This window comes from Biomphalaria glabrata, chromosome 6, assembly GCF_947242115.1.
Source record: "Biomphalaria glabrata chromosome 6, xgBioGlab47.1, whole genome shotgun sequence".
NCBI classification, from domain to species: Eukaryota; Metazoa; Mollusca; class Gastropoda; family Planorbidae; genus Biomphalaria; species Biomphalaria glabrata.
This window is the reverse complement of record NC_074716.1, coordinates 10,352,100-10,379,508: the sequence shown is the minus strand read 5'-3', so window position 1 is coordinate 10,379,508 and position 27,409 is coordinate 10,352,100. Positions and strand designations below refer to the sequence as shown.

At 36.5% G+C, this 27,409-nt stretch overlaps 2 protein-coding genes across 5 annotated transcripts in view; one reads left to right on the top strand and one right to left on the bottom strand.

Moving 5' to 3' along the window:
* Positions 1-17,546, top strand: part of LOC106051273 (uncharacterized) — a 49,674-nt gene extending 32,128 nt beyond the window's left edge. The window contains exons 9-12 of one of the 2 annotated variants that reach the window (XM_056032641.1): positions 1,450-1,530; positions 2,878-2,937; positions 11,887-11,946; positions 13,158-17,546. In XM_056032641.1, coding sequence (XP_055888616.1) covers positions 1,450-1,530; positions 2,878-2,937; positions 11,887-11,946; positions 13,158-13,196 — 240 coding nt within the window. In that variant the 3' untranslated portion in view covers positions 13,197-17,546. Of the gene's footprint in view, positions 1-1,449; positions 1,531-2,877; positions 2,992-11,886; positions 11,947-13,157 lie in introns of both variants that reach the window. The other variant, XM_056032640.1, reaches the window with a different exon arrangement.
* The window catches only part of LOC106052213 (uncharacterized), a 96,002-nt gene continuing 81,164 nt past the window's right edge, over positions 12,572-27,409 (bottom strand). For 2 of the 3 annotated variants that reach the window (XM_056032636.1, XM_056032637.1), the window contains one exon: positions 22,254-22,868. In XM_056032636.1, the coding sequence (XP_055888611.1) occupies positions 22,675-22,868 (194 nt within the window). In that variant the 3' untranslated portion in view covers positions 22,254-22,674. Of the gene's footprint in view, positions 12,898-22,253; positions 22,869-27,409 lie in introns of those variants that run through there. The other variant, XM_056032638.1, reaches the window with a different exon arrangement.

The following is a 27,409-nucleotide window of genomic DNA, read 5'->3' as shown; positions in this document are numbered from 1 at the left end:
CAAGCCGCATTTAATGATGAAATAATATTTTTCATATTTCTTTTAGTTTGCGAGATCTGAGTGTGACAGACGGACATTTTGCACAAACTTAATAGCGGCTTTTTCCCCTTACGGGGGCCACTAAAAATGCAAAATACTTATGTGTTATAATAGATAACAAAAAAATGTTGATCAAACTATCAAAAAATCAAACAAATCGTTAGGGTTTATTGGAATAACTTTTTATAAATCAAATAAGAACATAAAACTAAAATGTTATTTAACCTTGGTTAGGCCAATAATAGAATTGCATCCGTTGTTTGGGACCCCTGAAATCAAAAAAACATTAAGAAACTGGAACAGACACAAAATAGAGCAGTGATATTCATAACAAACCAATATTCACATTTGACTAGAGTAACACCTTTAGTAAAATCACTAAATTTAGAAAGCCTTTAGGATAGAAGACAAAATCTAAAAAAAAATACTCAGAAAGTCTCAAAGATAAAGACACATTCCTCATTCCATATGGTGGACAACTTTGTACAAATGCTTCTTCTTCCATATTTCTATTAGAGCATGGAATGAGTTGCCTGAGCCAGCCAGGAAAACCAGTGACTTGGCAGAATTTAGGTTATTGGTTAACATGCATAACTAAATGCATGACGTGTATGACATAATCATCTTCTTTTTTGAAGTCCTTTCTTTCCTGTCAGTTTCCTTGATATCGTCCGTTGCAATAGTCTTTCATATATACTACGTCTATTATGCCTATCCTGCGTATCCCTTGTTCTATGAAAGTTTTTCTGTGTCTCACATGTTCTGTTAAAGGCAACTATTTCTTCTATATCAATGCCTTTAGATAATTTCTTATCGAGACATGCCACTTTATAAGCCCTTATCAGTCTTGCTATGTCTTCTATGGATTTCGGTTTCCTCTCCAACAGAAATATTTTTAATTCCTTCTGACACTCGTAAATTACTTTGTCTAGCATGAGAAATGTCTTAATACTGTCAAATATTTTTTCTACCTCAGCGATTTCTTTCCAGTTATCGAAATGGCTGTTCATTCTGTCCAGAAATGTCTGTGGGTCATCCTTTTTTTTATATCACATAGTTAACAACTTGTTCACGGTAATACGCCTCTGTCTTTCCATAAATTCTCAGTAGTTGCTCTTTCACCACGCTATAGTTGCCCTGATTCATGCATATCTTTGATGGAACCTCTGCTACAAATGACCTCGATAATAAGAATGACCATTTGTGGTTATATAAAGTAGAACATGAACGTTGATTTGACCACATAAAACCACATCAATTTTTTGGATAGATAAACTTTAATGTGTGTTGCATGAAAAGAACATGCATTTCCCTTATAATTAGAAACTAATTATAACATTTTCTAATAAGCAAACAAACGTTATTTGTCTTAAGTAGAGTTATTTTTTGTTCTTGTTTTCTATTCCACAGCAAAATCTATTTCCACCCGACCTATACACTTATAGAAAAGAAGTGGACTTTTTCTTTTTAGAAAATGAGGCTAATGTTGAGGTGAACTATATATATATATATATATATATATATATATATATATATATATATAATATGTATAATACAAGAGTATGTCTACAGTTTAATTTAAATATTAGTATCATGCTTTTATTCTGTATGCAACAAAGAAAAGTAAAAAGATCCTTAGGGTGCTATATGTGGTTGCATATATATATTTGAAACAAGTTTTGATGCACTTATGGTAATGACCTTCTTTAATTGCAAAGCAACTATAAATTATTTTATCTTTTTTTATATAGTACAGAACTTACTTCAAAAAAGAAAATGATAACATCCTAAGTGTTATACTTCTAGTTATGCATGTTAACCAATAACTTAAATTCTTCTTAGTCACTTGTTGTCCTGAGGCAAATGAGATCAAAGCCTGAGCATTAGCTATGCTTGGAATGATGTTGCCCATAAAGAATTTCTCACCACAGCCGATTAAAAAAAAAACAACAGCAAGTGCAAGTACAGTTTAGGATCAGCAGGGATGCCAGTTCTACCAGGGCGTAGCACTCTGTACTAGCTACTTTAGTATCACTGGCTCCAGATTTTTTTTCAAGGTTAACGTTTGAAGCCTCTCCCTTGTTTTGGGTCTAGCCACAAAGTGGCAGAGGTTTGGAGTCTAAGTTTTCCTTGTCCAAGGTGGGTAGCCAGGCAAGGTTAATGAGCCTTTCATGTCCAAAACTTACTGGTTTGGGTTCCATTTGTCCACCAGTGTTTTTCCTTCCGTCAGAAATAACATTTCTGCAGGAACAATATTTGAGCCACATATAATGGCTAAGAGTTAGACTGGGTGTCAGATATAAAGATATAAAGCATTGCAAGCATTTAAAAGAGTATTTGAGCACTTTTACCCATTTCCACTTACAGCAGTAATGTTTGGTGAGATAGTTGATACTTGTTTATAGTTTTGTTGTGTTGTCAATATGCTTTTAAAAAGAAAAAAAAATTAACTATACTTCTTTTTTTGCTACAACTTTAAATGTTTATCCACTTCCTCTTCTTGTATTCTATGTAGATCGAGATATAGTAGAAACAAATAAAAGCAATAAAAACCAAAGTTCTAGCCGTTCTAATTAACTATAGGCAGGTATTAGGTTTCTCTTCTGTGTTATCTCAATTCTAATCATGCAACATTATTACAACATTTTTTTAATCAATCTGTTTGCAAATACGCATATGGCTTATGTTATAACTGTTACATGCTTATTAATTCATGTCTTAAAACAAACTTAAGCACCATGACATTTTTGTGGGATTTTTTGAGTGATATTTTCAGAATAGCGACATTGTTTTGATGGTGTTTTAAAAACTAAAAATTGTTATTTGACCATTCAACAGTGTTCCCCAATTGAACCTCAGCCTGAAGTTGATGAGCCTACTCAAAGCACATATAAGTTGGTAAGACCTCTAAGAGTATTTCAAAATGAAACTCCTCAAAGTATATATAAAGTGGTAAGACCTCTAAGAGTATTTCAAATGTTTACTTTTAATGTTATTAACACTCTACATTCATTTTTTTATGTATGAAAACTAAAAAAAAAATCCCCTTTCAGACCTTATGATCTTTAAGGCAGATGATGTTAAGGTCATCTGTATCTGTGGCCCACTGTTAAAGACTGTGTTAGTGGCAAGCAAAATGATCAGGTGCCTTTTCTTTTCCCAACTTATGTCAGGTACATATTAGAGCTGGTTGGACTCAGAGGCACCCTTAAGATAATTCAGAATCTCTGTCATCACTGAGATTTTAACCCAGAGCGATTTGGAAGCTGAATGATTTATCATTCAGCCACCGTTCCTCCCTTATTTATGCATACTGTGGTGACACAGTTGTTGTGCGATGTGGGTGGCCAACCTGACACATGGTCAAGAGTGGTGTACCAGTCCTGTTAGTGGACAGGAGAGTAGTCATGTGTGTGTGTTCCTCACTTATTTATGCATACTGTGGTGACGCAGTTGTTGTGCCATGTGACTGGCCAAACTTACACATGGTCATGAGAGGTGTACCCATCCCGTTTATGAACTGGAGAGTAGTAGCGTGAGGCTTCTTGCCCATTCTGTTTGTTGGAGGTTGCAGGCTGTTCCTTTACATTTTGATGTTCTTTATCTTTCATCTATTTTAGTTTTAATTCCAGCTGTAATATTTCCTTCCTTTTAATATCTTCCTCTTCTTCTCTATTTAATCGCCTTTCTTCTCTTTCTTCCTCTTGTGTTAGTTTCAGTATTATAAATTGTTTTAGTTCTTCACATTGTAGGCCATTTTCTTTGCCTGCTTCTCTAAATGTTTTTATAGAGAGCCATTTTCTGGCAGGTCGAATTATCACTTGCTTGTGCCTCGTTGTGTTCGCCAGTTGTGGTGATACAAGTTCCTTTTAATAGCAAAGACTTAATTAGTAATATATGTACATAAGGTTAGGGTTAGGGAAGCCTTATGGGGCGCTTGAAAGAAAAGCTATGAACATATGCATTCAACTAAGAGAAGAAGAAAGGAAAGATTATGTTGCTGTAAAAGAGGCTTTGCTGAGACAATTTTGGCTCTACAAATTATGAATGCCAAAATAATAAACACCTCTGCTGAACAATGATTCCTGTCATCAACATGTTGATGTACTTCGATCGATGGATATATCTGTCACAAGTTGAGCACAATTATGACAGCACATCATTATTGATGTGATGATTGAAACTTACAACAATATTGTTAAAACATACATCACAGAATGAGAGTCAAAGACCAGCAGCAGCTTGATCTCACAGCTACAACAATATAAAGCTGCACACCCCAATGAAGTATTAGCAAGACAATCTGACTACAGCATCAGCTTTTATGGTGAACAACGCTGCTACAATGCGGACTCCTAGCCCTCTATATAAAAGGGAAAAATGCTGATAATAGCCCAACATATACAGATAAAAGAGAGAAAGATTAAGTAAGGAGACAAACGTATCGCTACAGAAGAGAGAGCTCAGATAAGAGTCCAACATATACACACAAGAAAAACGCAGTTGAGAGCCCAACATATACCTATAAGGAACGAGAATACAGTTGTAATTAGCAAAAAGTTTGTTTCCGATGTCAAATTTGTGGTAGAACAAACCACTTTACAGAGACTTGCTTCTACAACAGATGCAAACAGGCCAATAAACTGCAGGCATACCCAGGTTTCGTGGGAGAAAAGATGACCATTGTACTGTACAAAAGAATAGTCAACCCACAAGAGTACACCAGAAGAAAACAAGAATGTGCTAGTTACAATGGTCTAGTAACTACACATTTGGTGGCACGCACCACCGTTCATCAGTGGCTGGCATGAAGCTTTAGTATTAGAAAATAAGCCAGACAACATTGGTCTTATCATTGGCTGTATTAAAGGCTCTAAACCTTGCATCCTAGAAGATTTGAACAAGTGGAAAGAAAAATACACATTGAAATGTTCCATGGTTACTACAATATCTCAGAAGAAAGCAGAAGTGAAAAATACAAAATGCAAGTTCTTTCTAACAATGAAGATAAAAATACGGAAACAGAAAATAACAATATGATAAGCTATAATCAAGTAAACAAGCCTAATGAAATCTCCACAGAAAGTTAAGACCCACTACAGATTAAAACAGAAAGTTTAATCATGATAGGCAAAGATGGTGCCTATGTGAGAGAAATTCATCTGAAAGCAGGCAAGACACAACAATCGCTAGTTCCAAAGAAATATATAGAGCAACAATTTTAAAACTTGCACATGACACCCCGTTTGCTGAACATATGGGAGTAAAGAGAACATTGAATAGAATCTTGAATGAATTTTTTGGCCTAGAATTACACAAGAAGTCAAGACCTACATAAAATCTTGCCATATTTGCCAAATACATGGAGCAAACGGAACATATTGTTATAAACCTGGTCGTGGCACAGATGGGGGTAGTGGTGTGAGTGTAGTCAGTCAACGCAAATCGCCCCAGGCCAGCGCTAGACGAGCGGTCAACCGTGACGAGTTACGACGATTGGCCGAGACGAGTGTCAACAAGAGGGTTCGGGAAGAATCGCCGTCGTGAACAGAGCTCATCAGCGTCACGAGAATTGTAGTTATCTGACCACCTAGAAACGTCGAGCGGCGTTCTGTCCGGTTCTAGAAGGCCAGTAGGGACCCTATATAAAGAGCGGAGGTGTCGCAGTCAAGACGGTTCAGAAAGCGGGTTCACGGCAGGGGTTCAGAGCCCGGTTCACTACAGTCCGGTCGACTACAGCACAGTTCAGCGGTGTGGTTCTGTACGGAGCATTACGACGGTTCAGTGCGGAGTACTGTCAAGTACAGTTGAGACGACTGGCGTCTTGATCTTGGTCTGTGATCGAGTCCGACACAACAAGCCTAGTGTGTGAAGTCAGTCCTGAACTGTTGAACCCAGTGCAAGCCCGGAACGAGACGGAGAGGCCAGTGCAAGAGTTGATACGGCGGAACGGTGTTATCGGAGTGATATTTGTACAGTGTACGTGCTGCCAATTGTACAGTATTGGCTGTTATTTATGGACATTAAACCTTTACGTTATTTTGGAGCCCTGACTTGTTAAGTTCTTTAAGTTGGTGGTGTATGGTGCAGTTTGCAGAGAGCCTGGATAGTGAGATTCCTAACAATATATACAAGCTCCAATACAAACAACAGACTTAAGTGAAATGCCATTTGAGAAGATAGCTGTAGATATTGTTATAAACCTGGTGGTGGCACAGAGAGGGGTAGTGGTGTGTGTGTAGTCAGCCGACGCAAATCGCCCCAGGCCAGCGCTAGACGAGCGGTCAACCGTGACGAGCTACGACGGTCAGCCGAGTCGAGTGTCAACAGGACAGTTCGGGAAAGATCGCCGTCGTGAACAAGAGCTCAGGAGCGTCACGAGAGTTGTAGTCATCTGACCACCTAGAAACGTCGAGCGGCGTTCTGTCCGGTTCGAGAAGGCCAGTAGGGACCCTATATAAGAGCGGAGGCGACGCAGTCAAGACGGTTCAGAAAGGAGGTTCACGACAAGAGTTCAAAACACGGTCGACTACAGCACAGTTCAGCGGTGTGGTTCTGTACGGAGCATTACGACGGTTCAGTGCGGAGTACTATCAAGTACAGTTGAGACGAACGGCGTCTTGATCTTGGTCTGCGATCGAGTCCGACACAACGACCCTAGTGTGTGAAGTCAGTCCGGAACTGTTGAACCCAGTGCAAGCCCGGAACGAGACGGAGAGGCCAGTGCAAGAGTTGATACGGCGGAACGGTGTTATTGGAGAGATATTTGTACAGTGTACGTGTTGCCAATTGTACAGTATTGGCTGTTATTTACCAACTATTAAAGTGTTACGTTACTTTGGAGCCCTGAGTTGTCAAGTTCTTTAAGTTGGTGGTGTATGGTGCAGTTAGCAGAGAGCCTGGATAGTGAGATTCGTAACAATATTATTGGACCTGTGCCAGTAATAACCGGTAGAGGTCATCACTTCCTACTGACATTTTTAGAAATGTGCACATGGCTTCAGGAGCAATACCATTGAAAAGAATTGCTTCGGAAGATGTGGAAGATGCACTAACAACAGTATTTTTAAGAAAAGGTTACCCTCGGATAATACTGGGCGATCAAGGCACTCAGTTCAAATTACTTCAAATCAAATGAATTTGCGTAGTTCTTCAAGACTCTGAATATTAAACAACAATTTGCGACTTGATTCCACCATCATACAGATGCAATGTGTGAACGCCTGAACTCAACTCTGAAAACGATGCTGAACAAAGTAACACATGACAACCAACAGACTGGGACAAGCTGATCAACCCCATACTGTTCGCCTACAGAGAAATACCACACACAACACCATTTAAATACACTATGGCGTAACTGTTAGAGGACCCATGTCACTATACAGAGACTTTTTAGTTAATATGAACATAGAACATGATGTACTGACCAGATACAATCTTGTCATCAAAACAAGACAAAATGGAATAGAAGCATGCAGTGTCCAAAAGTAAGCAAATAAAGAGAAACCAGAACTATTGAGAAAGCTCAATCAGGGATGAAAGTTGAGAACACTAGAAGTTGGTCCTAATGTTATGGTTCTGCTGCCTGACAAAATCAACCAACTGTTTATACAATGGCAGGGCCTATTCCAAGTCACAAAGGTGATTTTGAAGGTCAACTACAGCATACACATCATAGGCCGAGATAAGCATTTCATATCAATATGCTGAAGTATTACAAGCCCAGACCATTTAATCTTTCAACAAACACTAAGCAAGACACGCGAGACAGTCATAGAGTCATGATGATTGAACTAATAGAGGAAACATATCACATTTTCAGTATCCAGTTAAGCAAGATATTGATAAACTGCTATCTGAATGGGTGCCAATATTCATAGAACAACCGGATAGAACCACTGCCATAAAACACACTATATAACTGATTAATACGAAGCCCACAAGAGCCAAACCACATCCAGTTTCCTTACACCATGAAGAGATACTGAAAAAGGAAATTGAAACGCTATTAAAAATGGGAATATATGATACATCTACATCTCCATACTCAGCTTCAGCAGTCCTAGTGAAACAAAAGAAATAAACAGGAAGGTGGGTCTATGTGTAGACTACCGAAAACTAAACACCATTACAGTGTCAGATACATATCTAAACATACCTAAACTTAGAGGTGCAAGTTACTTCACTACTCTTGACCAGAGGTTATTGGCTAATTCCACTAGAGGACGATGCTTAGCCACTTACAGCATTCACTACTCCATTTGGTTGATACCAATGGAATTACATGAGCTTCGAGCTTCCTAACGGACCTGCTACCTTCAAAAGAATGATGGCAAAACCATTAGGGAAAAGAGTAGATGTCATTTTCTACTTTGATGTTATATGTGTCTTCCACAGCACATTAGAAGAACATGTTGCTGGTCTTCAACAAGTATTCCAGATACTACAAGCCAACGGGCTTACAATAAAACCTAGTAAGGTTAAATCGCCAGAACAGACTTTAAATTTCTATGGCACAGAACACAGCAAAATACTATCAGACCACTACAAGACAACAGGCAAAAATACTCAACTTAACAATACCTACCACAAAGGGACAAGTCTGAAGCATCTTAGGTTTATTTAATTACTATAGTCAGTTCCTGGCAAATTTCACATGTATTACACAACCTCTAATTGAACTTACAAAAAGGGCATGCCTAACAAGATCTCATGGACCTCTAGATTACAGAAATGCCTACAAAGAAACTACCTTCTTAGACGACATAGTACTCTAACTTCCAGACAATAAGAACCCTTTCTACTTAACAACAGATGCATCTTCCACAGCAGTGGGAGGCACTTTAATGCAGTAGTGTGATGCAACGCTACGACCAGTCTACTACATTAGCAGAAAGCTGAACGCAGCAGAACAGAAATACTTCACATAGAGCATGAAGCTCTAGCTATTGTGTTCTGCACAACGAAACTATCCCGTTACTTGCTTGGGAAATCATTCAACTTACTAACAGATCACGACCCACTAGCTTAAATCAATAGAAATAATCTAGCCAACCAGTGGAATATTACACTGGCTTTAAAACTTTTCATTCATTAATCAATCAATGAGAAAATTCACAAGTACCTTGTATGATAACTTTAAATTTTGTTTTGTCAAGATTGAATTACATTACGTTTTTGTGAATTTTTTAGAAAATCTGAAATGTATGTCCTATTTTATTCAGAGATTTAAAATTCGTACTACAATTTAGTACAATATAGCAGATTTGTATTGTTGCATTGATTGTAGCCATCATCATCATCGTCAAATTCCAGTTGAGTGAGGGCATCAGAGGCTTAAATTCTTACTTGCAAAAGCCCTGGGCAGAAACCATACTGTCTGGCGTAGTGCGTACACGTCACCATACAGGTCGATAATTTTTGGTTTCCCAGACCTGTCGAGGCGGAGATCAGCAAGTCTGGGGCAGTCAAACAGAATATGAGGCATGGTTTCCTCTTCTTCCCCGCAGCTGGGGCACCGTGAAGTGAAATTTGGCCATAGCCGTGAAAAATATGATTGTAGTTGTAGATGTCGACTTATGAATGGGTATGTGTGAAACACAACATAAAAAATCCCACTAATTTTGAAGAAGTCTTTGATGTAACATAAAGTATTAACTAATTGGTTATCTTCTCCTTCCAATGTTCTCATTCAAAAGATTATCGTTGGATAAATTGTATACTAAAACAGGACATATGCAGTGTTTATCTTTCTGCAATAGTTTATTTGAAAACGTTTCCTTTCAATAACATATTATTGAAGACTTACTAGTCATCATAGGCATTACCAGTTCTCTTATAATAGAAGTTGCTGTTGTATATAACATGTCTTTTTTTTCTTTCTTTGTAAAGCATTATTAATTTGCACCTAAACTATTGGGTTCATGAAATTTGGATACTATCAAAATTTTTCTCTCCCCTGGGACGAATGTGGTGACACAGTTGTGCGACGCAGGTGGCCGACCATGACACACTGTCAAGTGAGGGGTTGACTGGAGTGTAGTCAAGTGGGTGTGTTGTAAACAAGGAGAACTAAATGATTTTGTAGATTTGCTTGAGTAGAATATTAGCCTTATGTACATATATTACTATTAAATTCTTTGCAATTAAAAAGAACTTGTATCACCACACATACCTTAAAAAAAATTTCTTCCGGGTGCTATGTGTTTGTGTATAAGGTATAGATAGTTATTATCTTATTTACGTTTACAAGGGTCCCTACTGACTCACAAAAAAGTAAAGTTCCCCTTTCAGACCTTGTGGTCTATAGGGCAGATTATGTAAAAGTCATCTGATTCTGTGGCCTTTGGTTAACGAGGGTGTCATGCTGCCAGCACCAAGACCAACCACCTTTCCTTTTTCCCAACTAATATCAGGTGCCCATTACAGCTGGGTGGACTCAAAGGCGCCCAAAGATCTCAAAATTAAAATCCCAGTCTTCACCAGGATTCAAACCTGGGACTCCTGGTTCAGAAACCAAGCCACCTCACCTCCTTTACTGACTCACTACTCATCACTAATTTTCCCACTTGGAATGACAAAGCAAGATATGAAAATTTAACATTTTATTAGTTACCAGTTGTCCACCTATATGGGTAGTTGGGTAGTCAGGCAAGGCTAATGAGCCCTTCATGCCTGAAGCTTACTTGTTAAGGCTCCAATTGTCCACTTTTGTTTTTCTTCTGTCAGTAATAACATTCCTACAGGAAACATTACATAAGCCACATATAATGGCCAGGAGTTAGACTGGTAGTCTGAGGCTTTCTGAGATATAAAGCATTGCAAGCATTTAAAAGGGTATTTGAGCACTCTTATCCATTATCAGTTACAGCAATAACAACCTCTGGTGAGATAATTCATACTTGTTTATAAGTGTTATGTTTTGAGAATGTGTTCACAACATCAATTTATTGTGTTTCTAGCCAAGTATATTTCATCAGTTCAGGTGCCTGTCTAGCTAACTAAAGGCTGTAATTAGGTTTATCTTCATTCTAATCATGCAACCTTATTAAAACACTCTTTGAATCAATCTGTTTGTAAATATACAAACGGCTTATATATAGTTCGTCCATCGTGGTTCGATGATGACCAATTTGTCATCCAGGAGGCTGAGGGCTTTGCACTAGAGTTTTATGCCTCCTCATGTGGCTGGTGAGACCTAAGTGAGCCCGGAATGTTCGGCCGCACACTGGGCAGGTTATTCCAGCTGGAGCTAGTGTCGTTTGTCTTGCTTTTCTTTTCTGGCGTTTTTCTTTTGCCAGCGTTGTTCTTTTTTCCTCAGCAACCTGTGCGCCAGTTTTCACAGCGCGAGGCCATGATGCTCTTTCATGTGCCTCTGTCTCCCAGGTGCCAGGGTCTATGCTGAACTCCTTCAGAGAAGCTTTGAGGGTGTCCCTGAAGCGCTTTCTTTGCCCACCTTGCGAGTGCTTTCCTTCGCTTAGTTGGCCATACAAGAGTCGTTTAGAGATGCGGTGGTCTTCCATTCTGTAGACGTGACCTGCCCATCGCAGCTGGGACTGCATCAAGATTGTGTGGATGCTTTGCAGACACGCTCTTCGATAGACTTCTGTATCTGGTATTTTGTCTTGCCATTTGACATTTAGTATTTTTCTCAGACATGTCATGTGGAAGTGGTTTAGTTTCTTTGCATGTTTACTGTACACTGTCCATGTTTCTGAGGCATAGAGTTGGTTATTTTTATGTCTTTAACAAACTTAAGCAGCATGACGTTTTAGTAAGATTTTTTTTAGTGAATTGATACATGGTGTTTTAAAAACTGAAATTTTGTATTTAACCCTTCAACAGTGCTCCAGTTTTTTACCTCTGTCGGAAGATGATGTAACCCCGAAATGTACTTGTAAAGAGGTAAGACATCTAAGAGTATTTCAAAAGTTTACTTTCAATGTTATTAACACTCGACATTCATTTTGTTAAGTGTAAAAAAAATCCCCTTTCAGACCTTGTGATCTTTAAGGCAGATGATTGTATGGTCATCTGTTTCTGTGGCCCACTGTTAACGACAATGTTAGTGGCAAGCAAAATGATCAAGTTCGTTTTCTTTTCCCAACTTATGTCGGGTACCCATTAGAGCTGATTGGACTCAGAGGCACTCAAGATCATTCAAAATCTCTGTCATCACTGAGATTTCTGAGAAATCTTGTTTGGAAGCCGAATGCATTACCATTCAGCTACCGTTCCTCCCTTATTTATGTATACCTTTTTGTTTATAAGGTAGAGCTATTATCTGATATACATTTGCAAGGGTCCTTACTGACTCACTACTCATCACTAATTTTCCCACTTGGATTGACAAAGCAAGATATAAAAAATTAAACCTTATATTAGTTACAAGTTGTCCACCTATATGGGTATTTAAGTAGCTAGGCAAGGCTAATTAGCTCTTTATGCCTGAAGCTTACGTGTTAAGGCTCCAGTTGTCCACTTTTGTTTTTCTTCTGTCAGTAATAAAATTTCTCCAGGAAACATTACATGAGCCACATTCACATATAATGGCCAGGAGTTAGATTGGTAGTCTGAGGCTTTCTGAGATATATAGCATTGCAAGCATTTAAAAGGGTATTTGAGCACTCTTATCCATTATCACTTACAGCAATAACAAACTTTGGTGAGATAATTCATACTTGTTTATAATTGTTTTGTTTTGAGAATGTGTTCCCAACATCAATTTATTGTGTTTCTAGCCAAGTATATTTCATCAGTTCAGGTGCCACTCTAACTAACTTAAGGCTGGTATTAGGTTTATCCTCTGTGTTAACTCTAATCATGCAACCTTATTGAAACATTCTTTGAATCAATCTGAAAGCAAATAAACAAATGGCTTATATTGTAACTGTTACATGCTCGTTAATTCATTTTTTAAACAAACTTAAGCACAGTCTTATTAAACTTAGTTTTGAATCAATCTGATTGCAAATACACAAATAGAATTACATTGTAACTGTTACATTCTAGTTTTAAAACTTAAGCACTAGGATTTTTTGTGTTGTCTTTTTTGTGTGATTGTTTTTGATGTTGTTTTAAGAACCCTACATTTTTTTTGTTTATCCTTTCAACAGTGCTCGTCAATTAAGACTGGAAAAATTTTCCAGAAGTAAGACATTCAAGAATATTTCCTTAGTTTAATTTCAGTCTTACTAACCTGCTACTTTCATTATTTTTGCATACCTAAATAATGACCAATGTAAGTTAGTGATAAGCTTCTTTATGGTCTGTAATAGATATTGATTTCAACTATCCTATATGGTAGTTAATGGATCTACTTTGTAACAGTTATAAGTTGATTTTTTTTATATTGTTTTTATGTATTAATTATTGTGTTGTGTGTGTGTGTTATCTCATTAGAAGTATTTATTGCTTGTGATTCATAGAAATTATTCTATGCAACAGTGTAATTTTTTCAAATGAAATCAATTATTCATGGTGCTTAATTTTTTGTTATATTTTTGTAAATATTAATTTTTCAAATATTACTGGAGATAGGACTATTGGTGGAAATGTTTCTTAAGATTTTGCTTGTTGTTTTATTGTTTTATTCATAAAAAATATTTTGGGAAGATACGTTAACTCTTTCTGTCCTAATTGACAATATCATTGTTAATTTTACTCCATTCTGCAAAATAATCAACGATGTTATCGTCGATGCTTAAAAAGTCAATTGTTTTGTTGTCTTTCCTTACAAATTTCTTTTTATTGCTTATACATAGGTCTTGAATAGTTACCCTTTGGAAAAAAATTACAGATTTTTTCATTTTCGTATTTTTACAAATAAACGATGTTTTTAAAGAGCGGGGGCTAAAAGGCTCTATATTTCTATACTAATTTTTTATAAGGGGTGTGACATGGGATAGTGACCTCATGACGATTAACATAAATGTTAAATATTAAGTTTTGTGAAAATATAAATAGTTATCATAAAAATTACTTTTTATTCAATTCGGATAATAAAATATTGCCTAGTTCTAGTCTAGATGTAGTTTTGAGAGAGAATTATCCACAGTCATGAAATTGAAATTTGTAAATTGCATTATCCAAAATAAACTTTTATTTTGGTTTATAAACATCAATTAAAATTATCTAAAAAGGGTGTGAATTATTCTTTAATTTTATTGTGTTTTTTTGTGTGTATACCAAATAAACATTTTCTGATAACAAGCATACAATTTATTAAAGTTTAATCTTACAGAGTAGTGACATATAAATGGGCTAAATGAAAAATTCTGTTGGAACATGGAAAAATAATTATGGACAGAAAGAGTTAAGAAAACTTTTATTCAAATGTGAAATACAGAGAAAAACAATATTAGTTGTCATTCTACTTCTGCTAAAGGTAAAATTCTAAATTATGGCCGATGAAGGCTTGTTTCATAAAATTTATGTTAAAACAATGACATTGTAAATATTTAATTTGTAAAAAATGTATCCTTATATTGGCACAATTACTTTATAAGAACACTGGTAACTTGCAGTCATAAACCTCACTGGAATGTTATTTGCTAAATGTATCAGATAACTGTTTTTACCTAAAGACTTTAAGACAGGTAGGGTTGTCCATTGTACAATGTAAACTATTAGGATAGATATGGAATTAGACTAAAAAAAAAATTAGATGTTTCTTTTAAATGACATGTTACTTTAAAAAAGGAAATAATTTCTGCCATTATTCTATCTGGTCGTGCATTATTATTGGAGACTTAAACTCAACTAGATCATTGCGATGGTCAGGAGTTGTTTGGATAAGTGTCTTTTGCTTTCTCCCTACTCTCAAGTCTTTTTTTTTTCTCTTCCAGTAAACATTGACATTATCTGTCAACAATCTTTCTCCATTCTTCTCTGTCATTTGTCTTTCCTTCTGATATTCTTTCTGAAAATACTGAAACCTGCCTTTTTACCTGCCGGGGTGGACCACTTCAGGGGCCAATTTTTTCGGCCTTTCTTTCTTTACATTTTTAAGCAAGTTTTCTCTTTCTTCACATAGTTTCTTTTATATATTAAATTATCATTCATTTTTTTTCTTTTATAAATATTTAGTTGGAAAATAATTTTTAGATGGTTTTTAAAGTGATTCCAGAGGTGAGTTACTGTTAATGTCTTTTTTTTGAAAGAAATGATCTATACACCTATGATAGTTTTAAATAATACCTTATGTTATGAATTAAGTTAAAGATCCATGTTTTAATATAGTCTTGTAAGTTAGATACCTAACATTAGGTGTCAGCAGTTTTTCTGGCTTATTTAGGCAACCCATTTGATGCCGTTGTAAAGAGTGGGGGTGTGTAAGATGTCAGATTGTGTGTGTGTTTGTTTATTTTATTAGTTGGTTTGTGAATTGTTTTTATCACGGGATTTTCAAGGGGGGACAACAAGGTTTCTAGCGGTCAGTCTAGCTGTTGGAGAGCTGACCTGATCTGAGTAGGGTGCTTGTGTTTGTTTACCATTTTTTATGCCTAGCGTAAGGAGATGTTATAACTTATATTATTATTCTTGCTATGTGTGTGAACTGACTCTTTGTGGGTAATATTATGGTGGCATTGACAGCCTTTTGTTAAATGAATCTAGTCTAAGTGCCCTGTAGTATTAATTCTGGAACATTTAGTATTTCAGTAATTGATTATGAGGCATTCAATATTATATGTGTAACTTGCAGTTGGCTGTAAATAAATACTAATGTTATACTCCTACGTTAAGTGGTACTTTACGATATTTATACATGTAAATGTCTGCATGTGAGAATCATACCCTAGACTATTGAGCTATGTGTCTGTAGTAAAGAACTCATCCCCAGTCCTTTACATTTGGGGACTGTGAATGCCCCTGGTGTTCCTTACAGCTGTAATTACACTAGAAAAGTAAGAACACTTGTACAAAATAGTCCTTGCTCTATATGCTGTATTGAGTGAGAAATTTCACTTTATCTTTGTGTCTGAGTATTCTATTTAATATTATTATTTAAGGTACATATAGCACATATAATTATATATTGGTTATCTTCTTGATAAGAAAATCTTTGTGTTATATTAGACGTCTTGTGGCGGAACTTTAAATTTTTTGGTTTCGCAAATGTCATCAACTTTATGATGCACAACAGTGGGACTAATGGAGACATTTTTAAATGTCTTCAAAAAGTTTTGATTCAAATATTCTTACATTCCCCTATTGCAAAACTTTCTATATTTTACAAGGTGTATATAAGCAGAGGAAAACATGTCTCTACTTATAATATTTTAATTTTTAAAAAGTTGTTGTTTTCTTTATCATATCAGGAATGCCTGATAAATTTGTTGTTATTTTGATGCCTAGGTATTTAGAGTTTTTAGTCTGTGTAACTGGTTTACCATTTGCCAACACCCTGTACGGCAGTGCTGAACAACTGAAGAAAACAGCACACCATTTTCCTTGGCACATTCTGCAAAAGAGCTCACAGTGCAGCAGCAAAAAAAAAAAAAACTGGCTAGAAGAAGAAGAAGAAGTTGCTCTTAATATTTAATATGTTTCTAGGTGAAAAGACATGCTTCACTTAGATTCATATTTTTGTAATTCTTCTAAATCACTTCTTTGTATTTTCTATGTATTATGAAATCATGAAATGTTGCTGAAATGTATATATATATATATATATATATATATATATATATATATATATATATATATATATATATATATATATATATATATATATATATATATATATATATATATATATATATATATATATATGTATGTGTGTGTGTGTGCGCACACGTTTTTTTTTATTATTTACTTGCACTTTGATGCACATTTTCTAAATTGAACTAAGAGGAAAATAAATTAGGAGATTATATTAGGTAGGTGCTGCTCAAATATCTATTTACTGTCTAGTCTAGACCTGTGTATAAATATTTATATGAGATCATTAATACTAGATATAATAGTATATTTAGTATATAGTCTCTTCACAACTAGAGAAAGTAGTTTTTCGTTTAGAGTGATTTTATGTTCTATATTATCTGATGAATTATAAACGTTACTTTAAAAAAATCTTTCTCAAGATATGAGATTGTGTGTGTGTTTGTTTATTTTATTAGTTGTGAGATTGTGTGTGTGTTTGTTTATTTTATTAGTTGTCAGTGGTGAACTGTTTAGCACGTGATTTTCAATGGGGGACAATAAAGTTTCCTGTGGTCAGTCTAGTTAGTTGGAGAGCTGGCCTGGTCTGAGTAGGGTGCTGGTGATTGTTGTCAGTTGTATTGCCTAGATTAAGGAGATAATATCACTGCTATGTATGTACCGAATATTTGGGGTAATGCTATGTTGTGTCATGATACCCTTATGTAATCTATTATTAAATCTAGTCTAAGTGCCCTAGAATATTTTAATTGGGCACATTTAGTACTTATAATATTGATGATTGTGTATTCTATATTATATGTGTAACCAATGTTGATACTGTAAATAAATACCGATTTTTACTCTGTTGTTGACTGTACCTTGTAATACGTGTACGCTTTTAAGGATCTACATTTGAGAATCATACCCCATTAAATTACGCTCCTCAAAGAACTAACCAATATTCTTTACAGTGTTCCGATCTAAATGTGCATGTTTACGTTAATAAATGACTTAAATTTAGCTTTCACAATGTCTAGTAAAAATTTTAAACACATTTTTTCTCCAAAACCCTTTCACGGATCAAGTTGACACTTTGCACAGTTATTTATAGGCATATACAAGTAGATCGACTTCCACGGGACATTCTGTATGACGATCTAATAGAAGGCAGGAGAGCCGCTGGTCGCCCACTTTTACGTTATACGGATGTATGCAAACGCCACATGAAGCTCTTAAAAATCGACACTAGCAGCTGGGAAGAGGTGGCACTGGATAGATCCACATGGAGAGAGAGCATAAAGGAAGGGTCACAGATTGCAGATGTCATACACAACAGAAGCAAAAAGAAGGGTGAAAATGCAATGGCGCCTGGTGATTACATATGCCCAACCTGCGATTGCAGCTGTGTATCAAGGATTGGCCTCTTTAGTCACACAAGAAGTTGCAAAAAGAAAAGATCGTCTGGAAACGTAAAATGCCACAGAGACAAGACATAAATTAAAAAGAAAAGTAAAACAGTTCATTATTGGTAATTGTTTTGTTTTTTTGTTACATACCAACAAGTGAGATTAATTCATCAGCATTCACATATATGATTAAATATGTGTGGTTTTGTCCCTTTGAATAATTGTACACTTTCTTTCTTCCACACCCATTTTCGGATCAAGTTAAAACTTTAAACAACTATTATTTATTGTACAAAACATAAATCAATAAAAATTAAACAATTAGGCAATTAAATATTTTGTTTGACATGGAGTAGGGGAAATTACCTATACATTCCGTTGTAATTTAAATGTTGTTATTTTGCTTTTTATAACAGTATTTTAGAAATCAAAAAGGAAACGGTTGCATACATTTGTATGAAAATATGCAATAAAAATTACCAACTGTATTTATCAAGACAAAGTGGATGTTTTTTTTTTTTTACTAATAATAGTGAATAGTTGTAAAAATGGCGTATTTTTACGAAAAAGTATTTATTTTAACAAATTAAACGTGTAAAAAAAAAGTCTGTCGCACTAGAACTTTTACAGATCAGAAATGTGATGACGGATTTCAATATTTTTCCTTTTTTGCGATTTAAACGGGACGTACTAATACTACAAATGGACATTTTGTTATTTTGTATTATATTACAATATACAAGGTTACAAAGACTGTTTGTGTGGAAACATGAAATCAAAATTCGGACTCAAACCCAGGCAGGTAAAAATGCAGATTTCGATAGTTTCAGAAAGAATATCAGTAAATGTTATCAAAGGCAAATGACAAGAGTAGAGAAAGAAGGTTGACCGAACCTGTGTGGTACCCCGACGGTCCATCAGACCAAGGGATAGGTGAAGGTATGGTTAGATGTAAACTTGGCCTTACTTGTCATATAATGATTATCTAATTGTTTTGTAAAGGGTTATGCGAAAGATTTGAACTAGGAAGTAGATTATCTTCAACTCTGAAGGAACATCCGAAATATTTAATACATTTTACAAACATTTATCGTGATTTACAAAAAAACTCATGCAGCTGAATTTTATAACCAAGTTTCCAGTCGCAGCAGCTTTCTTTTGCAAATTATATGTGTGTGACCGCACAAGTAGCACTTTTTAATATCCGGAGTCGGATACGGTTGGATAGTAAAAGAAGATCAGCGAGAAAATGTGGACATTACTAAGCCAGTGTGGTCACATGTCTATCTCAATGTGATGAACTAAAAAAAAATGATGGGATTTTTTCATGTCTACCTATGAAGGTATACCCGCACAGTTAGACAGACGCCTGGTCATCTAATATAAAATGTTCACTAACTCAATCATAGGTCAGGGCAAACAAAGTTTTGAAAAATGTGGAAGCCATCGCTCCTATTTATGTAATGAGCATTTATAATGTACAGTTTCATTTCTATAAGTTTTATAATATGTATGATGTATATCATGGGCGTAGCAAAGTTTTTTTTTTTTTTATTTTTTTCTCCCCCCCCCCCTTTCTCCCCAACCCGCGAAAAAAAAATTATATGTATTTATGTGTGTGTGTGTGTACATAATCTTTATTACATTCTGACCCTTCATTCTTTCGGAAGACGTTTATTGTGCCCTAGAATAGGTTCTTCCATGAGTTAGTGAAAAAATTGTAGATTCCCCGACATTACTAGCAAAAGGGTCTGGGGGAGCGCTAGGAGCTCCCCCAGCACGGGGCGAAGCCCCGCCGCCAAACACTGTTTCTGATATTGAAAACCAACAAAATGCATATTCCGAGGTATCTACGGTGCATTTTCCTGCTATTAAAAAGTTCTATTTCAAAAACCTAATGTGCTATTCTTACTGACTTAGACCCTCCCTCGTCGTTCGGCGCATTTGCCATCAAGCTGTTTCCATAAAATTGTGGACCACCCGCCATTACTAGCAAGGGGGTATGAGGGAGCACCAGGAGCTCCCCAGCGCGGGGAGAAGTCCCCCCGCCAAGCATTATTTCTGGTATTGAAAGCCAACAAAATGCATATTCTGAGGTATCTACAGTCCATTTTAATGCTATTAAAAAGTTTTATTTCAAAAACCTAATGTGCTATTCTTACTGACTTAGACCCTTCCACGCCGTTCGGAGCATTTGACGTCAAGCAGTTTCCATAAAAATCTGTCACTGGTAATTTCTGAAGTCTCTTCCCACCTACCATGAGGACCTCCATGAATGAGTGGCGTCAAGTTGTACTAGGATGTCATTGCAACTCTTCTTATGCGTAATTCATTTTGTCGGAGAACATGTCCCGCAAACCTCATGCGTCGTTCTCTGACAATCTTACTAAGGGGTCGACTCCCAGTTCGGCATAGGATTTCCTTGATTTAGATCCGATCTCTATAACTGACTCATGAAATCTGTCTTAGCTATCTTTGTTGAGCTATATTTAGTGTTTTTCGATTTCGGTAGATGACTATTCACTGCAGTTTATTAATGGAGCCCTGTCACTGGTAAAAATGTGTAACCTCTCTTGAATACGCTCTTGGAATTAAGTGACTGTAGTTTGCTTTAGATTTTATATAGAAAAGAGAAGTTATATCGTCAAAATCTTCTTTTGGGGGTTTTCCACCTCAAAATGCTCTGTAGAAGAATCTTAGACTCAAAACCATTTGGAGGGGTTTTAAACTTTAAAAAAAAGCCATCTTTAGAAGAAACTCAAAACCCCCGAATGGCTTGGCTACGCCTAAATAATTTTAGTGTGTAATTTTCTTTTTTTTTTATATTGAAGATGTATTTTTAGCACCAAACCCCTCTGAATGGGGGTTTAAACTCAAAACCCCTTTCGGCAACGCTCATAGCATTTTGAGTGCGTAATTTGCTTTTTTTTTTACACTGAAGATGGCGGAGGGTTTAAACTCAAAAACCCTTTGACTACGCTCATAGATTTTAGAGAGTAATTTTCTTTTATTTATATTGAAGAGGTACCTTTTAGCTTCAAACTCCACTGGAGGGGAGTTTAAACTCAAAACCCCATAGACTACACTCATAACATTTTTAGTGCATAATTTGCTTTTTTTATTATTAAAAAGAGGTATTTTTTACCTTCAAACCTCACTGAAGTGGCGTTTAAATTCAAAACTGAGTCAAAACCCATTTAGCTACGCTCATAACATTTTGAGTGCGTAATTAGCTTTTTTTATATTAAAGAGGTGGTTTATCGTAAATTTTAGAGGGGGTTTTAAAATCAAAATCTTCCTTAACTTTGCTCTTGGAATTAGGGGATTTTCGTTTGCATTTTTTGTTTTGTTTTGTTTTATAGAAGAGGGGGAGTTAACTGCAAAAACCCCAGGTAGGGGGTTTAAAACTCAAAACCCCTGGTAGAGGTTTTTAAACTCGAACCCCCGTGGTAGGGGTTTTTAAACTCGAACCCCCTGGTAGGGGGTTTTAAACTCAAAACCCCTTTGGTTGTGCTAGGGCAAGTAATGGTTTAGTATTGAAATCTCACCTAAAATAAACAAAATCAAAGCAAAAAATCAGTCACTAAATTCCGACTCCCCCCCCCCCCAAGGGGGGGATTTCATTTAGGGGGGGGGGGGTTGAACCCCAAGGAACCCCCCCCCCCCTGGCTACGCCCATGATGTATATACATAGATTTGAAACACAGTAATTTTATATATATATATATATATATATATATATATATATATATATATATATATATATATATATATATACGTTAATACATTCTATAAAAGTAACCACGTCCATTTTTTAAATATGAATAGACATGTATGTACTATAGTGTACTTTTAACGATCCGGCCGAGCCGAATATTGCCGGTTAGTGAAAAATGGTCGGGTATTTAGTCGAAGCCGGAGCTACTATCCGGTGCATCCCTATTAAAGGACTATGCAAAAGCAACACTTATGGGACAAACTTTGAGCTACATATTGTCTGTTAAATCTCAGTGCTACACATAAATAATAAAAAACGGAAGTATAATGTGATTTTTGAACAGAAGTAAAAAAATAATTGTAAAAGAAAATCGTAGTGCTTTATATTTTTAAATACGCTTATGACTATTTCATAACTTATGAAAAACATGTAAAAATTAGATGTTTGAGTAAATTTGAGTTATTATTAATATTAATTGATTGTATTTTTCTTAGCGATATTAACACAAATAATTATTTACGACACTTTCGACAAGGTATCAACTGTAAATTTACTTTAAACATTGTATTCTAGAATAATTTATTATTAAATGCAGCATGTAAATTAGATAGTTAGGTCATGAAATCTGATCATGGAAAAAACGGAAAACAGTTTGTTAAACAACATTAAAATCTCTACAATGCTTAACACTTAAGGGAAACTGTTAACAATTAGAATGGTGCCCAAATGTGCATTGAGAGATTGCTGTAATATGATAAATATTAATGTGTATTACAAAGATAAAGATAAAAAATAGGTATAAACAAATATTTGTAAAATGCACTGTTCAAAATTTGAGAAACATTAGTGGATTTCTAGATCTATCTAGCTTACAATTATTTTGATAAACAGATAATGAAATGTAATGTAAAACCAATGATAAATCCAAGTATCGTATAATGACAAAATGGTTCCAGAATTGTAAGAGCAATAGTTACAGCACATCAGTGGCTGTGTCTTGCAGACACTTGGGCTAGTACACAGCTCTGGCTTTAAGTCTGGCTCTCCCAGTACACATTCTGTTATAAGAAACAAAAAGTATACATTACAATGTCTCGACTATTCTACTCTGTACAGCTTCCACTACGTATTTCTTTTCAATTACTATTACTATTACTATGTTGGGGGAGCTACCACCTTCTACCAAGCGCGTCCCCAGTTGGCGGATAGGGGAAAGACCCTTAGATATAAGGGTTAGCTGTGAATAGCAAATAAACATCTGCGAACCAACTGGTTTGCAGTCATGGAGGATGAGGTGAAGTATTCCAGTGGTTAGAATATTTACTAAAAACATCTCAGAAATCCAGGGAAATGATTGCAAAAAGCGAGTATAGGGAGCTCTAACTCTAAACCCGGGTAGATGAAACCCGTTAGCTAGGGATAGCAGTTCATCTAGGAGAGAAAACTCCGAAAATAAACACCTGCTGCCTTGCAGATGATCTTGGATGATCAAAGGCTATTGGAGCACACCCAAAAAGAAAAGCAGGCTGAAGTCGGAGTCAATGGGTCTCCTGGAGCATAACACATTGACACGCAACCTCATCTATGTTGGAGTTCAGTAACGATTCTAATAGATGTGGCTTCCTGCCTGTGGAATCCCACCGCACAGGTAGGGGGCCGGGCTCTCCGCCTCGAAGGAGCCCACACAAGCGAGCTGGTGGTTCTTCTATCTCTGCCTGTGGAGCCAGGAGCAAGGAACAAGAAAGTAAATACTACTGGCCAACACTCCAAGACCAAAAGTCTAAAAATCTTACAATGGAACGCAGAGGGCATCCAAAAGAAGAAAAAAACTCTAAAAATATTTCTGCATGAGAAAGAAATTGATGTAGCTTGCATCCAAGAAACTCATTTGAACAGTAATCTTCGTTTCTCCATTAGAGGCTACACCTGCATCAGACAAGATAGAGAAATCAGACCCAAAGGAGGAATCCTCACCCTCATTAATAATGACATCCCTACCACAGACATAACTATGCTCAACTCTTCAGAATCAGAAATAATGGGAACTAAGCTAATTCTCCGAGATGGAAATATTAATCTATTTAACTGCTACTTCCCACCAGACAAGGAAATAGAGATTGACCACATACAAATACCTGACCAAGAAGACTGTCTAATCTTAGGAGATATGAATAGTCAATCTCAGAGCTGGGGATACCCAGACCTAAATGCCAGGGGAGAAGAAATTGAAGAATGGCAAGCAGAGAACAGACTTATCTTGCTAAATAAACCTGAGGACAAACCAGCCTTTTTTTCAAGAGCCTGGCTAACATCAAACACTCCAAATCTAGCCTTTGCAACAGACAACTTATCTAAAAAGTGCACCAGAGAAGTTGCAGACCAGCTAGCCACCAGTGACCACAGACTCATATTGATCAGTATCGATACCTCCTTCAAAATATCAGAAAACTCCACCATCCCCAGATGGAACTACAAAAAAGCCAACTGGCATCTATTCTCAAAGCTCACAGACCTATACACAACTTCAATAATTTGCAAATCAAATCAGGTTAATAAGTCATTCTCAGCTTTCTCCAAAGCAATCCTCCTAGCAGCTAAGGAATCAATTCCTAGAGGAGCAAGAAAAGATGATATCCCCAACTGGTCTGATCACCTTCAACAACTCCACAATGCCACTATTTAAGCCAGAAACACAGTAGAAAATAACCCTAGTATAGAAAATAACATAAATCTAAAAGCAGCTAACGCAGTTTTCAGGAAAAATTACCTTTCCGCCATGAGGAAAAGTTGGCATGAAAAAACAGAACAACTAAACGTAGATAGAGATGGCCACAAACTCTGTCGTATAGCCAAATGTCTCAACCAAGAAGAAAACAGAACAACTCCTATAGTAATAGAAAAGGACAACAAACCCCTGAAAGGCCAAGAAGCAGCAAATGAATTCATTAAGTTTTTCCAAAGTGTAGGACAAATACAAATTAATGAAAGTAGAAATAAAGATGTAAACTCAGAAATCTAAGATAAAATTAAAGAAAACAATCCAGCTTACTCCTTGGGAATGACCACTAACCTTAAAATGAAGGAACTAGATGAATCCCTAAAAGTCCTCAAACCAAAACAAGCCCCGGGCCCAGACCAAATATCAAATGACATGCTTCTTCACTTGGGTCCTCAAGCCAAAAGAAAACTGCTACAATTATTCAATGCTAGCTGGAAATCTGGCAGAATTCCAAACATCTGGAAAAAAGCCATTATGATCCCTATACTAAAGCACGGCAAGCCAAGAAATAAACAGGATAGCTACCGTCCCATCAGCCTCACTAGCTGTACTTGCAAACTGATGGAAAGAGTGATAAATAGAAGGCTGACATGGATCCTTGAGTCAAATAATCTACTCACTGAAGCCCAGGCTTGCTTTAGAAAAGGCAGATCAACAGAAGATTAAATTGCCTTTATCACACAAGAAATAGAAGAGGGCTTTCAAGAAAAGAAACCAACAACAATTGTGTGGGTTGACTTAGAAAAAGCATTTGACAAAGTCTGGGAACAAGGTCTCTTGCTCAAGCTAATCCAGCATCACATATCCCACAGAATGTACAACTGGATAAAGGAATACCTAAATAATAGAAAAGCCCTAGTTTGCATGCAAGGACAAAGAAGCCACACAGTGGGTATAAAAAATGGCGTCCCCCAAGGAGGAGTCCTATCCCCAACACTTTTCCTAATATTCATAAACGATCTAATTCAAAACGTACCAAAAAAAGTTAAGAGCAGCATGTATGCAGATGACCTTGCCTTAATTAGCACAGAAGAATATGTAGGAACATCGAAATTTCGATTACAAGATGCTCTTGATAAACTCAATAATTGGTCCAAAGACTGGGGCATGTCCATTAACACAAAAAAGACAACATATACCATATTCTCACTGTCAACAAAACAACAAACAATAAAATTAACATTAGATAAGGAAGCTTTAGAAAAAAATGACAGCCCTACTTATCTTGGAGTCACCTATGACCGAGACTAACCTGGAAAAACCAAATAGATAAAACACAGAGTAAAGGCATCCAGAGACTATCCCTCTTGAAAAAATTAGCTGGCACAGATTGGGGAGCTAATCACAACATCCTGAAAAAGACCTATACCAGTTATGTAAGACCTGTACTAGAATATGGTGCCACAACATGGGGCTCAGCAGCCCAAACCAACCTAAGAAAAATAGACAAGGTTCAAAATATTGGTCTAATGATAATGACAGGAGCAATCAAAACAACACCCATAAGAGCTATGGAGGAAACCGCTGCCCTGATCTCTCTGGATGAAAGAAGAGAAATAAAAATCCTTTCCCAATTCACTAAATTGGAAACCTTGGAGAGGCACCCACTCAGAACAAAAATTCACAAAACTGGCACACAAAAAAAAGTCTCAAAAGGACCAATTTCATACAGGAATCTCTAAACCTAAAAAAGAAACACCAACTTGAAAAAATTACTCTGGAATCCTCGATACACTATAATGAATCTCCACCCAGGGACGAAAGCCCTCTTCCTACTATAAGGGACCGTATAGAAAACATAAAAAGAAAATCTGATTACAGACCAACAGAGCTCAAGGAAATAGTGAACTGTTTTCTACATACCAATTACCCTAGCAATCAGTGGATCAGAGTTTACACGGATGGCTCATCCCATAAAGCCACCACAAATAGAGGAGCTTGAATACTTATCGAATGGCCAGATGGAGGAAAACTAGAAAAATCCTTTGCAACTGGAGAGCTCTCTGACAGTCACAGAGCAGAAAGGGAAGCACTAGCACAAGCTGCTACCATGCGAGCAAATCAACCAAGTTCCTCTCGCAGTCAGATTGTCTTTCTAACAGACGCAAAAACAACCCTCCAAAGCTTGCAAAACTCTGATTCCCCTTATATTAAAATCCTCAGAACAGCACTTACAAAGCTCAACAACAACAGCAAAAAAACTGTTATTCAATGAATACCAGCTCACATACAACTAGCAGGAAATGAGAAGGCTGACACACTCGCCAAGAGTGGGAGAACAAACTCACAAGTAAACTCTGCCCTCTATCCAGAAGAAATGAAGAAAATAATTGTAGATAAAATAAATGAGAAATAGACGAGCTCCCATCCAAATCACAAGAAAGATGATGCTTACTATAAGCTATCCCGACAAGACCAACGTCTAATCTTTCGACTCAGGACCGGACACAACAGAATGCGACAACACACGTTCCGGAAGCTCAAAATTGGAACCAGTGAAATCTGCCCATGTGGAGTATCACCAGAAAATGCCGAACACGTCCTCCAAAACTGCTCTCTCAAGAGGCCCGTATAAGACATTGGCCCCAAATCACCCCAATAGAAAGAAAACTATATGGAGAGATCCCTGATTTGGAAACCACTGCGCAGTTCATCTCATGTATTGGTCTAGTCATATGAACACTCCAACATAACAATGAGAACGATGAAGAAGAAGAAGAACTATTACTATCCCTACTATTTGACAAGCTAGGTTACACACAACAAATTTAAGCAACCAATTGAGCAGTCGATTCTGAAACTGTGGTCTTGGAGCCCCAT